The following is a 16,662-nucleotide window of genomic DNA, read 5'->3' on the forward strand; positions in this document are numbered from 1 at the left end:
ACACCTTGCAACAGTTGGCACCAGTCACCATATAGTGTTGTCATTCAGACTTAACTGTTACTTAGTTCAAGATAAGGCCAGGCCAAGGTGCAAATATTACAAGGGAAATTACAACGGGATGAGGGAAGTGATGAGGGGTATCAACTGGCCTGACTCATTAAGGCACAAGAACGCAGACACTACGCTGAAAATAAAAACGAGTAAAGTGACCCATTTGATCGATAAATATATACCCAAGACCAAACCCAGTGCCTCTAGGAATACGAGGGAATCCCTACACAAGAACCACGCGGCGGTCGACAAAGTTAAGAAGAAAACCCAGAAATTCAAGACGTGGGTTGGGTCAAACGATGAGCAGGACTGGAGGATGTATGCAAGAGCCAGAAACCAAGCAAAGATAGAGAGTAGAAGGGCTGTAAAGGAGTTCCAGAGGCTGGTTGCAAGCGAGGTCAAGTCAAACCCAAAGGCGTTTTACCGCTATGCAAAGTCGAAATTAAAAACGCGAGGAGGAGTATTAGACCTGAGGCTTGAAGATGGTAGTTACGCAGATTCTGACCAGGATAAAGCTGAGGCATTGAACAGCTTCTTTTCCTCGGTGTTCACAGGAGAGGATGCGATTAACCTTCCTGCGTTTAAGGACAGACAGTTCGACACAGCACTGACCCACATTGTGTTCACAGAAGAAGGTATTAGAAATAAACTGTCAAAGCAAAAGATCCATAAGAGTCACCAGCCTGACATGGTGCATCCCAGAGTGCTAAGAAAGTTGTACAACAAGCTTGCCGAGCCCCTGAAAATCCTGTTTTGTAAATGCCTGGATGAAGAAAAGGTCCCCAGTGAATGGAAAGTGGCTTATGTGAGTCCTATCTTCTAGAAGGGCGATCGTCACTCCACGAACAACTATAGACCGGTGAGCCTGACCAGCATAATATGTAAAGTACTTGAAAGTATTATCAGAGATGCCGCGATGGAACATCTACTACGAAACAACCTTGTAAGGGATTGCCAACACGGTTATATGCCGGGGCACTCCTGCTTAACACAACTGCTCAAGGTATTGGATATTTGGACCCATATTCTGGAACGGGGTGGTAATATCGACAATATTTACCTAGATTTTGCCAAAGCTTTCGACAGTGTACCCCACGAAAGGCTGAAAATCAAACTGGTAGGGTACGGAATTTGAGGAAATGTCCTAGCGTGGATAGAAGACTTTCTTCATGACCGCAAGCAGTGTGTGGTGATTAATGGCACGAAATCATCGTCCGTACCTGTCACAAGCGGGGTACCACAGGGCAGTGTATTGGGCCCGCTGTTGTTTGTTTGTGTCATAAATGACATGCCTGACGTTGTACACTCCTCCATACAAATGTTTGCTGATGACGCCAAGTTATTTCGGAAAATCAAGAACCATGTGGATGTGAAGAGCTGCAGAATGACCTCTGTGGGCTCCAAGAATGGTCGAAGAAATGGCTGCTGAGATTCACTGTCACGAAGTGTAAGAGGATGCACCTGGGGCATACCAACGGTAAGGAGGCGTATCATATGTCCCAACGGGATGAAGAAACTGCACTATTTGAGACTGAATGTGAGAAGACAATGAGCTGAAGTTCTCGGGCCATTGCGAGAAGAAAGTAAATCAGGCAAATAAATTATTGGGTCTTATAAGGTCGTTCAGATATCTAGACGGTCCGTCCCTCGTAACGATTTTCAAGAGTTAAGTGCTTCCCCATCTGACTGTCACCCCGTCTGGTCCCCGAGGTATGCTAGGGACTGTCAGTTGGTTGAAAATGTTCAAGGGCCACCAGACTGGTGCCTGCACTTCGGCACCTCAACTACCCTGAGAGATTGGAGCGCCTGAACTTGCCTAGCTTATACTACAGACGGGTAAGGGGCGACCTAATTGAGGTGTATAAGCATCTCAAGGGGCACTACTCAGTCAAGTGTCCTTACTTGGAGCTGGCGGACGTTCGCCCCACACAGGGTCACAGCTCAAAATTGAAGAAGCCGCAGGTCCAGAAAACTGTGAGGGCAAACTTTTTCGGAGTGAGAGTTGTGAACTCTTGGAACAATCTACCAGAAAGTGTTGTATCAGCACCGAGTGTGAGCTCTTTCAAGACCAAACTTGACCAACACTGGAGCAGGTTCAGGTACATTCAGGAGCCAGTGCATGCCCAGTACTTGCCAACAGTGCGTAACAGAGACGTGACCGATCGCCCAAGTGGCTAAGGAGCCGATCATTTGGTGAAGAGGATGAAAGAAAAAGAAAAGTAACAGAGACATGACCAATCGCCCAGGCGGCTAACGAGTCGATCAGTGGTGAAGAGGATAGAAGTAAAAAAGTACTACGGCTACAAGGGGAGGTTGGAGGCCATAAAACAAGTAGCAATAGTGTTTGTAGTAGTAGTGGTAGTAGTACTTTTAATAGTACTTATACTACTTTTTTTAACGTGGCCTCCAGCCTCCGCCAATAGCCACACCTTTGCTGTCATTTTATTACCTTAAAATTAAATATCCTAATACATAAGTAGCTACCCTAGCTGTGTTGAGTTAGTTGAGCCGCAGATCTATGCAGCATTCAGTGACTGTTGCCTCATGGTCAATATCTGCAACCGTTGTCGGCTTTGGGGCCGACAATCTCATTCCCCTGAGGTGAGGCAAAGCAATGCAGATTTAAGCAGAGAAAAGGACAGTCAACATCTCAACCCGGCTGCAACGTGGCTTCTGGGCTGCTGCTTCTGCCCAAACAACACCTCTGCCAGTCTTGTGTAGAAACATCTTGCAATTGGTCACATCCTGCCAGAAGTTGTGAACACCAGAGGAATGAAGATGCCCTGATCCACATTCTAAATTCTCTCCGCATATGCCCTAATCTTGTCTTCTTGTTTCTTTTGTGTGCAGCCTCAAGAGATAAGTTACGGTGACATGCAGCCATGGGGTCGAATATCCTGACATCAAAGAAGGCTCGCTGTCCCCACGTCCATAATCCTCGAGCGCTGACATCCACACAGGGTTCGTTATATGTGTTGAAAGTCCTACTACTACTACAAGTACTAATACTAGTATAGGCACTATTACTACTACTCCCACTACTACAAGTACCCAGTACTGTACTGTATTACTGTACTACTACTACAAGTACTAATAATTATATTTTATATTTTAAATTGGTCTCCAGTCTCCCCCAATAGCCACACCTTCGCCGCCATTTTATTACCTTAAAATTAACTATCCTAATACATAAGTAGTTATCCTAGCTGTGTTGGGTTAGTTGAGCCGCAGATCTATACGCCATTCAGTGATTGTTGCCTTATAGTCAATATCTGCAACTGCTTTGGGGCCGATGCTCTCGTTCCCCTGAGGCAGGGCAAAGCAGACCTAAGGAGAGAGAAGGACAGTCGATATTTCACCCAGGCTGTAACATAGCTTCTGGCCTGCTGGTTCTGTTCGGATAGCAGCTCCGCGAGTCTGGCGTAGAAGCATCTTGCACTTGGTCCCATCCCACCAGAAGTTGTGAAGACCAGAGGAGCGAAGCTGCCTTGATCAACGTTTTGAATTCTCTCCCCATATGCCCTTATTTTGTCGTTCTCGTTCCTCCTGTGTGCAGCATCGAGAACTAAGTTACGATGACATGCGGCCATGGGATAAAAAATCCTGATGTCGAAGAAGGCTCACTGTCCCCGCATCCAGAATCCTCGAGCACTGACATCAACACGGGCTTCGTTGGATGTGTTTGAAGTCCTATGTTGGAAATTCTCACCGTCCAATGGAAGGACAGTCGGTTCTACCCTGGCATCACGACAGATTTCCTTCAACATATTTGCTGTGAGATCCCTTACTTCATCATGCCTCATGCATATGAAGCCCCTTTTCTTGCACACTATGGCGTGATTTACTGGCCTACCTTACCTTAGAGCATTGGCATCTGTAAATTCTTGTTTATTGAGACTGAAACCTTTGCCCCTATCGATAACGTAGTTAACCAGTTCGAGGCGACCACTATAGCTACTTTTTTTTAATTCTCTGATACTTGCAGCATTAGTTGCTGCAACTTATCATTTTGGCTGTGCTGTCGTTCTGTTGTAATGGATAGTCGAATCTTGTTTACTTCACTGGTATCCACCTCGCCTGTTGAGTTCCGAGCTATTATGTGGTCAGTGAGGGCTACCGTGAGCTTAACTGAGTTTTGATGTTCAATGGCAGCAATTGGTCAATCTCATTCCTCCCAGTCTCGGTGGTAGTGCAAGGAGTGATCTTTCTGCTGGGGTTAAGTGAAGATGTTTCACTAATTTGGGAATGAAATTGACGCCGATAGCTTCTTCCAGAGGGTGGAGGAGGGGTCCGATATCAGGGATAGTGCGCATCAGGTAGTTCCAGCGATGCTGGACTTTATGGGTGAATGCCGCAAAAGCCCCATGTGGCTCTGTGTTAGTAATATCAGACAGAGCATGGATTTCCCTAACCCACTCATTCACCTTTCCCGTTACATACTCGGTCTTGATGTCCGTCGTGCCGATTACTGCGCCTAGGTGTCTTTGGCCATCCTTTGTTATTTTAACCTCACTTCCACCAAACACCTCCATTGCCCGTTCATAATGTTTTGGTTTCACAATGAGGAAGGATTTGCTGGCATTTGGGTGGTACCCTATTTGTGGACCATATGATGTTATCAGGGTCCCACCACTTTTTGATGTCCTCCACTTTTCCTGCTCCTGTAAGGTCGTCAGCATACACCACTTGCTTGACCTCAGTTGTTTCAAATTTTATTGTGTGTTGGAGCAGGGAAAGGCCTATTGCATACATTGCCATTGCAACAGGGTCCCCCTGCGTTGTTCCCTCGGTTGACTGTATGATGGTATCACATCTTAGAGCCTTGATGTTTACTTTATAGCGCTTTGATGGATTCCTATAGGTGTTTTCAACATACATTGCAAAGCTTGGACACTTGATCTTGATATTGTACAGTGTGGCCTTGCTGTTAAGTATGTTGAATGCATTTGAAGCGTCAACCAGGAGAACTGCCTCACAATCACGCTGTTCAAATATTGTTCTCATGGCGTGAATGGCAGCTTCCCCTCCAGCCTGGTGGCCAGCACAAACTTGCAGGTTCCCTGCCACTACCCTGACATCATCCTTTACCACCTCCATTATGCATTTTCCGATGATCCACCTCGGCACTTCTCCCACCCCTATAGGCCTACATCCTGGATTTTTATCCAGGGGAATGAGGCGGCAGACCGTCAGAGCATGGAGGTGGTGGCAGCACGAGGTTGCTAGCTTTCTTGCAAGGGCAGCAATGGCAGTGCAGAGATCACTTGCTACGGGGCCAAACTTGTTAGTGCCGAGGATGACTCTCCAACCGTTTGCATCCAGGCCTGAAGGGCCGGCCCCTCCCTGTGTTTTCAGTTCTTTTTTCCACATCATCCCTCCTGTTATTTTCTCGAACAGAACAGCATTTGGTGGGATATAGTCACCCTGGAACCTGATGCCTTCATTTTCACTTGCCGGGGGATGTATTTCCTTCAGTTGTTATAATGTCTCTCTGTTTATTGGCAGACCACCACCAGAGGATTCCTCTGTGAGAGATCTGACTTCCAAAGACACTTTCCCCATAAACATTTTGTCTCCAAACTTTCTTGCAACATCATCGGTGTTTTGCTTTCCGTCTCCTATAAATTTTAAGTCTCTCCTGCAGTGTTCTTGCTTCACATAGGAGATCAAGGGCCCCATTCTGCCACATTGTCAATCTTCCCTTCATTCCTGCCCACATTTTCTGTGCTTAGTCCTTGTGTGTCCTCTGACAGAATAGATGGGGGTATTATTGCTAGTATCTGAAGAGCTAAAGGGGCAAGGAAGCAGTCCTGAGTGTACTCAGTTATGAGGCGAGTCATCTCCCAAATCATTCCTTTGGTGGCTGATCACTTGGGTGGTTCAAACAGGTTAGCTGGCGACCACCTGACAATTTCTGAGCAAGTTTCTTTAACCCATTTGCCCGCATTTTCCATTGACATGCCTTCCACTGTGGTGGCTTTCTGCCATTCACCTCGTGGACATCTGCTACTATTGGAGCAGTGTTTATTGGTACTACATTTTCAGGATGAGTAGACTCACTGCTATCATTTAGGATATCGTCGGGTGGGTGTGTCTTGGCGATATCCCGTGGCCTCCTGTGTCGGCTCCCTGCTATGTGGATTACGACAATTGTTTCCCTTTATGCAAACCACACATGGTCGGTTGTTTCTAGCACATTCACAGCTAGTGCAATTTTGGTTCTGGCTAGCACAGACGCAACAATGTCTGTTACCCGGCATAGTGTTCCGCACTTCGGGCGACAGTTACATCCGCCTCCGACATCTGCTTTGGTCCCATACAGAAAAAGAAACTAGTTCTTATGAGGAAAGGGCAGAGAGGTGACAGGCTGGGCTGCTGTGTCCGGGTAAAAGGGGCATACGTAAGCGCATGAGTGTGTAGGCCACCCCTGGGATGGATGAGGGCGACAGTTCACATATCAGAGTGATACCGTACACTGGGAGCAGGAATTGTCACACCTAAGACTTGCTTATATATCTATGGCAGGAATAATCACTATTTATCTGGTCACACTGATGTAAGTTTAGTTATAAAAAACTCACAAGTAGTAGTACTACTACTACCATAAGTACAACAACTATCACCACTACTACTAGTACTATTACTACTCCCACTACTACTTTTTTAATGACCTCTAACCTCCTGTTTTCCACACATTTTATTACCAAAATACCCTAATACAGTACAAAAGTAACTCCCCTAACTGAGTTAGTTAAGCTGCAAGATGTATGCAGCATTCAGTAATTGTTGCCTCATAGTCTATGTCTATGACTGTTGTTGGCATAAAGGCCAATGATCTTGTTCCCTGGAGACACAGCAGAGCAGACCCGAGCAAAGAATGATAGGCGACACCTGAACCAGGCCATGACGAAATTACAAGTACTGTACTACTAATACTACAAGTACTTCTACTACCACTACAAGTACTGCTAAAAAACAGATCTTCATATTTCTCATTGGACTACATCTTGGGTACTAAAAATATCCTTAATAAATCTTTTATTTCTTTTTTACTCAAAACAAGTGGTTCAATACAAACAGTTTTAGAAATATCACAATCCAAATGGGTTTCAAAATGAAAAAAATAAAAAGATGTATTTTTTATTATGGATCTGACAGATAAGGATAATAAACTTTTGAACCTATAAAAACTGATGATACCAAAGGCATAATAAAACTCCAGGTTAGCCAAAATACCAGTTTACTGTAACCCCTGTGTTTATGTGTGGTGAGTACAAGACGTCCTAGCTGGTTATTTCCCGCACCCCAAAGAGGAAGGACCAAAGGGAGAGTTGTTTAATGCACAATAACCAATAGGAGAGTCTGTATACAATATACAGAGTAGCCACTTGCTGCTTGCTGTGTAGTCCATTTCATGAAGCACAGCACAGACTGGGATGGTCATTACACAAATAAATAAATAGCTGGTTGGTGGCAGCAGGCAGCAAGCATCACGGCGGCGGCTGGAGAGTTTGTACAGTACGGCTGTGACCTGATGCCAGCAGAGTGGGGCTGGACCAACTCCTTAACCCCACAGCACCCTTCATGGGATAGTTAATCCTTCTGTAATTGAGCTCTGGGGAAGGATAAGCCTAGCCCCAAACTCTCCGAAGCACACTAGACTCTAGATACTAAGCACTAGAGATCCTCCAGCAACGGCCGCCCCTTAACATCTACGATAGAAGCTGTGTCTTTCTGTACACTTTGTGTCTGCAGTCAAATGGACCTAAAGCCAACCACGTTAGCTCAAATCAAGACTCCATCTAAAGAAAAAAAATATAATGGCCAACAGAAAGGTGGCTCACAGGCCTGAACACACGTCGGTCACTAAGAAAAAGACTGACTGAGATGGCTTTAGGAACCTTTAGACCAAAGACTTTGAAAAGGACGTGGTCACGGGCCAGTGGGTCCAGGGCAGGACTGCAGGAGACAAGACAGGGCAGGATGGCCTCGGCTCTAACCTATTTGTACTCTAGCACGGCTGGAATGGGCAAAGGACGCAAGACAGCGTTTCCAAGAGAGTCTGAGGCCATGTTGAGAGTCTGGGACGCTCAGTACACATACACCGGATTTCTTATCACCACTTGAGCATAACACAGATTTTCAGTTCAATTTTGTCAACACATTTTTCAAAACTGAGTCTTTAATTCCTATTAATTTCAAAGGCTCCTCAAAACTCAAGCACTGTTACAAAAATCCAGCTTGGAGGCAGTTTTCAACAACTTTCTGCCCGTACCAGTGATCAACTATGGGACTCCCATTTTCTTTGTACCACTGTTCCATCCCTCCTTCAGTTATTTGCTTCTTGCCAGGACTCGAGCAAGCGTGGCCAATCGTGACCCTATCATTTGCAGGTTAGTATCAACTGGCACAATATATGATTTCATTATGTGTTTGCTGGGAAAAGCTGAACAAAAATAAATTAAACTATACAAAATTATAAGCTAGCTAAACTTATATAAAAAAAAACTTATAAACATAGTGATGGAGATGATGACATGATATCAGTGGTAATTTTGTTTATACCTTTTGTTGACAATGATAATATGAGAATGATAACTTTTCCTATAAGCAATAAAGATTTATAGTATACAACAATTCATGTAATAATGTAATTAAATATTTTTTTTAAGTATACAATATCTTCAATTTACAAAGATAAGGATCATTGTCAAGGGTGTTTATACGACTCCTTAAAAAATAAACTGTATAGTATCATCAACCTTGGACATTTCGAGAGACTCACTATCTCTATCTTAGTGGGGACTCACTAACACTCAGCTACGAAGCCAACGGCCAACTCTGCTGGACTCTGATTGTAAGGCATCATTATCAACATTATAATCTACAAGGGGCTGTTGTAGGCTTCATATTAATATACTGCATCTGAGACTGGAGGTTTTGAGCACCCCACTCCTCTAAACAAAACACTTGTTAGACTCTGTAAAACTCACAACACATCTATAATGGTATTTTAAAGAGTCCATAGTCCTCTGCGCTAACAAGTAACACTAACAAACAAATCACGAAGGTAATGTACAGATGATTCATTCTCTCGTAGAAAAGGATGTGATGGAGCAACAGAGCCAGAGGAGCAGACGGCCCCTTCCCCTTATCATCTTAACCAGGCAGTCTGAAACACACAAAACAAGGTTAAATCTTCAGTGTATCAACACATACTAAAGTCATAAAATGTTATACTGTACAATATATATAAACATACTTAAAAAGTCTACCAATTACTATCATGAGATCAAGGTAAGTAGAGTATCTTTATTGGATAGGGTATTAATTTAATCAATAGGCATATAAATTAGGAATACCAAAAATGTACTATGAATGCATAATACACTATCATATTTGTTAATTAAATATTTTCCTATTTCTAGTTTGGTATGATTAGCAAAATATCTAAATTACCTGGTATAGGCACCTCAGGAATCTACATTGAAGATTTCCTTGTGGAGATCGGAGAACTGGAGGTGTGGTGCAGCCCTCTTGAACTTGCTCAGTGCTTCCTGATGTAGCATGCTCAGCTCCCTGTTACCAAAAATACCAATATGTTTCAATTTATTTCCAGGAACAAAGTAATTAAGCAGATTAGTCCTTTGAAACTGTTTATCAGACATTTTTACTATACAGTCGACCCTTAACATACGCGGGGTTAGGTAACAGAGATACCCGTGAATGTATGTTAGTGAATGTATGTTAAAAATCCGTGTACTTTTGCTGCCCCCCCCTCCCCCCTAAAAAACCCCTGGCCCCCAATGTCCTTATTTACCGTATATACCTGTGTGTAATTCGAGTTTTTAAGACCAAATTATTTGGCAAAAAATTGGGGGTCGACCTCTAAACGGGTAATAGTTTCGTTAGGTTGAAAAATATTTACCAGTAACTACCAGTAAACAATGGAAACGATGCACCAACGCACCACCAGCTGTGAGTGTCAGTACAGTTGCCAGGGCAGATCTCTTGCGTCATCATAGCAAGCCCAAAGTAGCCAAATGCATGGTATGGTATGCACAGGACGATGTAAAACATAAAGTATTCTTTTTTTAAAGTTTATTTATAGAAATACTGTACATAAATTTTTTTTCATTATGTTTGAAACATCAATTTTTGTTAATTAAATTTGAAACAAAAGAAAACTACGATACCGTATGTCTAAATACCGGGTATTTTCATTAAAACGTTACATCACAAGTATATTTTACCTTAACTGTGACTGAATGAATATATTCTCGGAAATAAATATGGAAATGTAATTTTTGCAGAAATGACGTACATATTACAGTGGAAAGTGGGATAAAATTATGACAAAAACAATGACTTTCGCTTTCTTTCGTTGTTCAACAGATTTTACCGTGGAACAAACCTGTACTGTACATGTACTAAATGATTACGGTACTTAAATTATGTCTATTGCAAATATAGATTGTTTATACAGGTATTCAAATAAATCACTATCTTACAAGAATTCCAGCAATGTAAGTTATATTCACCCAGGTCGTTTCGGTGGCAAATTATGAGAAGAGCTTAATCACTCTTAAGTAATGATAAATAAACACGTAGGCCTTCAGCGCCAGCTGTCACATCTTATCTCAAATAAATAAACAAACACCAGACACTCTGTCACCTCACCCCCCCCCCAGTGCTCGCTGGCTACCTCCCTCCTTGTGTTCCCAGACAAAAGATTGGTGATAACTTTATTCTTTAAGGTGTTTATTTTATATAATATCTCAGACTAAAGTTAGGAGATTATAATTTGCATTGCTGGAATCCTTGCAAGACAGCCAATAATTTGAATATAAACGTCATATATTTTGCTCAAGATATAAAAATGTAGTACATTAATGTACAATACTGTGTAGTACATTTTATAATACAGTATAAAGTTTTCAACTGTATTTTTGGGTAGATTTACATAAATTTCTTCATTTATTTTCATCCATTTACGTGCACACACTGTACTAAAAGAAATAAATGACCTTAATGCAAAGCTGGAGCGTACATGTACTAATTTCATTACGGTACTAAAATTGTTATGTTTAGTGCAAATTAGAGTATGTTGCTATTCAAATTACAGTAATTATTGTCTTACAAGAATCCCAGCAATGTTAATTATATTCTCCCAGGTCATTTCACTGGCATTTTAAAATGGGATGTACTGCGCACATCATTGTCATTCCTAAAGACCCCATTTAATTCATATTACGCTATATAACATTCAAATCCACCGCGCTTGTAGAATCTCAGAAAACGGGAAACACTGTTAAAGGATAACTCACCTACTCAATGTTACTAGACCATGTGTTGTATTGTACCCAGGTACAGTTATATCATATTAATTGTATGTATTCATAGCATTAAGGAGAACTCAGGGTATCCATAAGATGAATGTTAAAGTCCAGTTGAGCCGGACTAGTGTACTGTAGGACTAAGTGTGGATCAGGGTTTGAAGGTCATACTATTTTCTGTGAACGTGTAGGGAACATAACTTCCACAGATATCATATGAAAATACTGTACATGAGAACAATGATCTGGAAAAGGGATAAAGGTATCAGAACTATGTGAAGTGTCGGAAGTGATCCAGAAACTATACTTGAAAGGAAATATCTTGTATGCGTCGGTATGAACTTAATACACCTCGTATCCTCACGTGATATATACCCACGACAGGTACAGTGATCAGAGAAGCTAGGACTGTTAAATAAACACACAGAGACCTTCGGCTCAAACTGTCAAACATATCACCTAAACCCCCCCACCCCTCGCTGGCTGGCTGGCTCCGTCCCTCCCTCATCTGCTCAGCCAGGGGTTTATTTAGGCTTACAGTTTTTATCTTATATAATATCTCAGACTAAAGTTAGGAGATTATAATTTACATTGCTGGAATCCTTGCAAGACAGCCAATAATTTGAATACTGTATAAACGTCATATATTTTGCTCAAGATAAAAATTTTTGTACATTAGTGTACAGTACTGGTTTTCAGTTAAAAAACTATTGTATTACAATAATATTCCCTCCTAATTGACTTGAATAAATACTTGAATGGAAATATACAATATTTTAGTTGAAACTACCCGCGTTTCAGTGTAGTGTCGTAATAATAAATGGTAAACAATTTGCCTTCGGCACTCTGTGTTTCAGGCACGGCAAGCCTCAGTTTATAGGACGTAGAGTGATTTTACAGAAGGTTTTGTTGTTCCAATACCCTCAAAAACTTGGGTCGACCTATAAGCAAGGAATATCATACATTAACGATTTTTTGGTAAAAAAATCAGGGTCGACCTACAATGCTGATGTCAACACAAGCGTGGTTACAGCGAGACTGACTGAGTGAGGGAGCGACGCTATGGTGTGTGTGTGAGGTAGCAGGAGTGGACGGTGTCCAGTGTTCGGTGCCGAGCGCGATTTGAATGTACTTCAATTACTTCAATGTACAGAATATTCGTCCGGCGGGACAATCCGCGTATTTGCGAATCCGTGTATGCTAAACCAGCGTATGTGAAGGGCCGACTGTAGTACTACTGTACATAATAACTTTACTTTGTTTGGCTCAGTCTCATGAGATGGAATTCTGAATGCCAGACAAGACATCCTCATCTCTACAGGAAGACCTCGCTCACATGGCTGAGTGGGGTGCATCCAACTTGGTTTCCTTCATTCAATGTTACTATGCAAAATAATAACATTTACATTAGTGACAGTCATGATAGGCAAGCTAAGCATAAATTTAACACCACCATCATCCCATCATCAAACTGCATCGAGATCTCAGGAATCACCCTTACTTCAAGTCTTCCCATGACAAATTTTGTCATAAACTTGGCCAAAATTCATTTAATTAAGCTTGGACTCATGTTCACAGCCAGGCTGTACTTCACTGATGAAGGGATGACAACCATTTCATGTAAGTCAGACACTCTCAGACAGACTACTGCTGTCATGTGTGGATTAGGTAGGGTGTTATGGCATTTTGCCCTATTGATTTGTTGCATCCAAACAATCAACAATAAAGTCCTTACCAGAAAACTTCCAGCATTGCCCTTGAAAAAAATTACTAAGAACAATGGAGGGATCCTACACAGGCCACTTGCTTCCTTCCCTCGACATGGCCACCTCTGGTGAGTGGTCACTAGGTAAATGCAAATATCCTACACAGGCCACTTGCTTCCTTCCCTCGACATGGCCACCTCTGGTGAGTGGTCACTAGGTAAATGCAAATATTTCCAGTCAGAGTTCTGATTAGCTACAATCATTAGTGCCATCACCACACACCTCCAATCAGCCTATGAGGGTACCTGTTGAATTTTCAATTATGCAGAACCTCTGCATATCAAAACTCTTTTACACAACAGACCAGGAATGTGGAACTCCCTGCCATATAACCTCAATCATTTCACATCATCCTGCTTCAAATATTTTCAGTTTTGGGCAAGGAAATGCCTCAGTGAATAAACATGTCAATGATGCTTGTCTGATATTTCCCTGCACTTCATATCAAGATTGCAAATAAAACTGTAACCATATCAAGTACAATACTCACCTATAAATACAGTATAAAAAACAGTAAATATACTGTAAGCTCTTGTTATTATAAGTAGCTTAATTCCTTGATGCACTGCAGCAAAGTAAAAGTGGCAAAAACTCCAGACAATAATGACAAAATAATGGTCATCATCTGTGGCCTTGTTGTGATACATCTACATACAGTATCAAGTTGCTGCATTCATAATTGTGTGTATAGTGCATACACACGAAAAAAATAAATAAAAAATAGCCCAATATTTCATAATCCTCTCTCACAGTAGCAGCAAGGGGTCAAACTAAAGTTTATGAGAATCATCTCCCAAAAGAAGCCATTTTTTTCTATACATATCCAAATACACTATGGATAAAAACTCCCCTCCACACAGGAGTGATGTCAAGAAAAGGAGTTGTGAAGTTTAGGTACATTAGATGTACTATACAGTACAGGTATGATACTTTATCAATATTTTCAACCCCTTTTTATCATCTACAAAATGTTAGTACAGTGTACAATACTGCACTGTACTGTACTACATGAGGACAACCTTTCCTTTTTTGTGATTTATTTTTAGTGAACAATTTCTTTTACATTTTCTTTCAATAAGGTAATTTTCTAAGGTGCATTATTTCAGACTATCTTTGATTATTTCAAAATTAAAATTATTTTCCTGAAGTAGATGGAACTCAGTGGGGTGTCCTACCGGACAGGAGGAGGCGAGCGCCGTGTAAACAATGACATTTCTAACCACACCCTGCAAAATACAGTGTACTTAGCAAATGCTGCAGCTTCTGAGAATGGGGGGGAGGGGGTGTTACTACTAAGAGCAGAGACGTTACCGAGAACAAATTCAGGCTTGAATGTCATGTAGTACACTAATACTGACACGTTTATCGATAAGAGAGAGGAGTTTGAAACACTACTAAGAGTACACCAACCAGATATCGTAGGAGTTGTAGAACTGTTGTACAAGAACAGGAGTTTGAAACACTACTAAGAGTACACCAACCAGATATCGTAGGAGTTGTAGAACTGTTGTACAAGAACAGGAGAATCGACCCAGAGGAATGCGAGTCCAGTATTGCTGGATATGACTCATTTACGAACCTTTCTCAAGAAACTTGCAAGAGAGATGTGGTTATCTATGCTAGGCAAGACCTTAGAGCCAGCCAGGCGAGGGTAGAGGGAGAGGATGTTTTTGAAGAGTCCAAGTGGTGTAAAATTAAATTAAATTAAAGGGAGGGGACTTTCTTATCGTCGGGTGTATCTACAGATCCCCAAACTGTGGCCCACTAAATCAAAGAAACTTAAGAAACTTAATAAACAACGAGGCAATGCTCAACCCTAGCCACCTCCTTATCATGGGGACTTTAACTATGGCGACATCGACTGGAGAAATGAGTTCACCCCAAATTACTTGAATAACCCTGCTACTCTTTTTGTAAAAACTCTGAGAGATAATTTTCTGTTCCAACATGTTAGAGACCGGACACATTACAGAGGGGAGCAAACACCCAAGCCACTTGACCCCATCATAACAAACGAGGAGGGTATGGTGGTCAAACTGGAACACCTTGCCCCAGTTGGAACCAGTCACCATATTGTGTTATCATTCAGATTTAACTGTTACCTAGTTCAGGATAAGGCCAGGCCAAGGTGCAAATATTACAAGGGAAATTACAATGGGATGAGGGAAGAGATGAGTGGTATTAAATGGCCTGACTCATTAAGGTACAAGAACGCAGACACTACGCTGAATATCATAACTAGTAGAGTGACCCATTTGATTGATAAATATATACCGAAGACCAAACCCAGTGCTTCTAGAAATACGAGGGGATCCCTACACATGAACCATGCGGCGGTTGACAAAATTGAAGAAAATCCAGAAATTCAAGACGTGGGTTGGCTCAAACGATGAGCAAGACAGGAGGATGTTGCAAGAGCCAGAAACCAAGCAAAGATAAGAGTGTGGAAGGGCTGAAAAGGAGTCCCAGAGGCTGGTTGCAAGCGAGGTCAAGTCAAACCCAAAGGCGTTTTACCACTATGCAAAGTCGAAATTGAAAACGCGAGTAGGAGTGTCAGACCTGAGGCTTGTGGATGGTAGTTACACAGATTCAGACCAGGATAAAGCTGAGGCATTGAACAGCTTCTTTTCCTCGGTGTTCACAAGAGAGGATGCAACTAACCTTCCTGCGTTTGAGGACAGATGGTTCGACACAGCACTGACCCAGGCTAAAGGTTCATAAGAGTCCCGGCCCTGACATGGTGCATCCTAGAGAGCTAAGAGAGTTGTGCAACAAGCTTGAAGAGTCCCTGAAGATCCTGTTTTGTAAATGATTGGATGAACAAATGGTCCCCAGTGAATGGAAAGTGGCTTATGTGAGTCCTATCTTCAAGAAGGGCGATTGGCACTCCACGAACAACTATAGACCGGTGAGCCTGACCAGCATAATATGTAAGGTACTTGAGAGTATTATCAGAGATGCCGCAATGGAACATCTAATACGAAACAATCTTGTAAAGGATTGCCAACACGGTTTTTTGCCGGGGAGCTCCTGCTTAACACAATTGCTCAAGGTATTGGATATATGGACCCATATTCTGGAACGGGGTGGTAATATCGACAATATTTACATAGATTTTGCCATGGCTTTCAACAGTGTACCCCATGAAGGCCTGAAAATCAAACTGGAAGGGTACGGAATTCGGGGAATGTCCTAGCATGGATAGAAGACTTTCTACATGACCGCAAGCAGTGTGTGGTGATTACTGGCACGAAATCGTCATCCGTACCTGTCACAAGTGGGGTAACACAGGGCAGTGTATTGGGCCGGTTGTTGTTTTTTTGTTTGTTTCATAAATGACATGCCTGACGTTGTACACTCCTCCATACAAACGTTTGCCGATGACGCTAAGTTATTTCGGGAAATTAAGAACCAAGCTGACTGTGAAGAGCTGCAGAAGGACCTGTGTATGTTGACAATGAGCTGAAGTTCTCGGGCCATTGCGAGAAGAAGGTAAACCAGACAAATAA

General features: G+C 42.1%; 1 protein-coding gene across 4 annotated transcripts in view; it reads right to left on the reverse strand.

Annotated features, from left to right (window-relative positions):
- Positions 1-7,178: 7,178 nt before the first annotated feature.
- The window catches only part of LOC121857681 (probable nuclear hormone receptor HR3), a 128,541-nt gene continuing 119,057 nt past the window's right edge, over positions 7,179-16,662 (reverse strand). For all 4 annotated transcript variants that reach the window (XM_042353751.1, XM_042353750.1, XM_042353749.1 and 1 more), the window contains 2 exons: positions 9,511-9,630; positions 7,179-9,223 (listed from right to left, as the gene is read on the reverse strand). In XM_042353751.1, coding sequence (XP_042209685.1) covers positions 9,525-9,630 — 106 coding nt within the window. In that variant the 3' untranslated portion in view covers positions 7,179-9,223; positions 9,511-9,524. The remainder of the gene's footprint in view (positions 9,224-9,510; positions 9,631-16,662) is intronic.

This window comes from Homarus americanus, unplaced genomic scaffold, assembly GCF_018991925.1.
Source record: "Homarus americanus isolate GMGI-L3 unplaced genomic scaffold, GMGI_Hamer_2.0 scaffold16712, whole genome shotgun sequence".
Lineage (NCBI taxonomy): Eukaryota > Metazoa > Arthropoda > Malacostraca > Decapoda > Nephropidae > Homarus > Homarus americanus.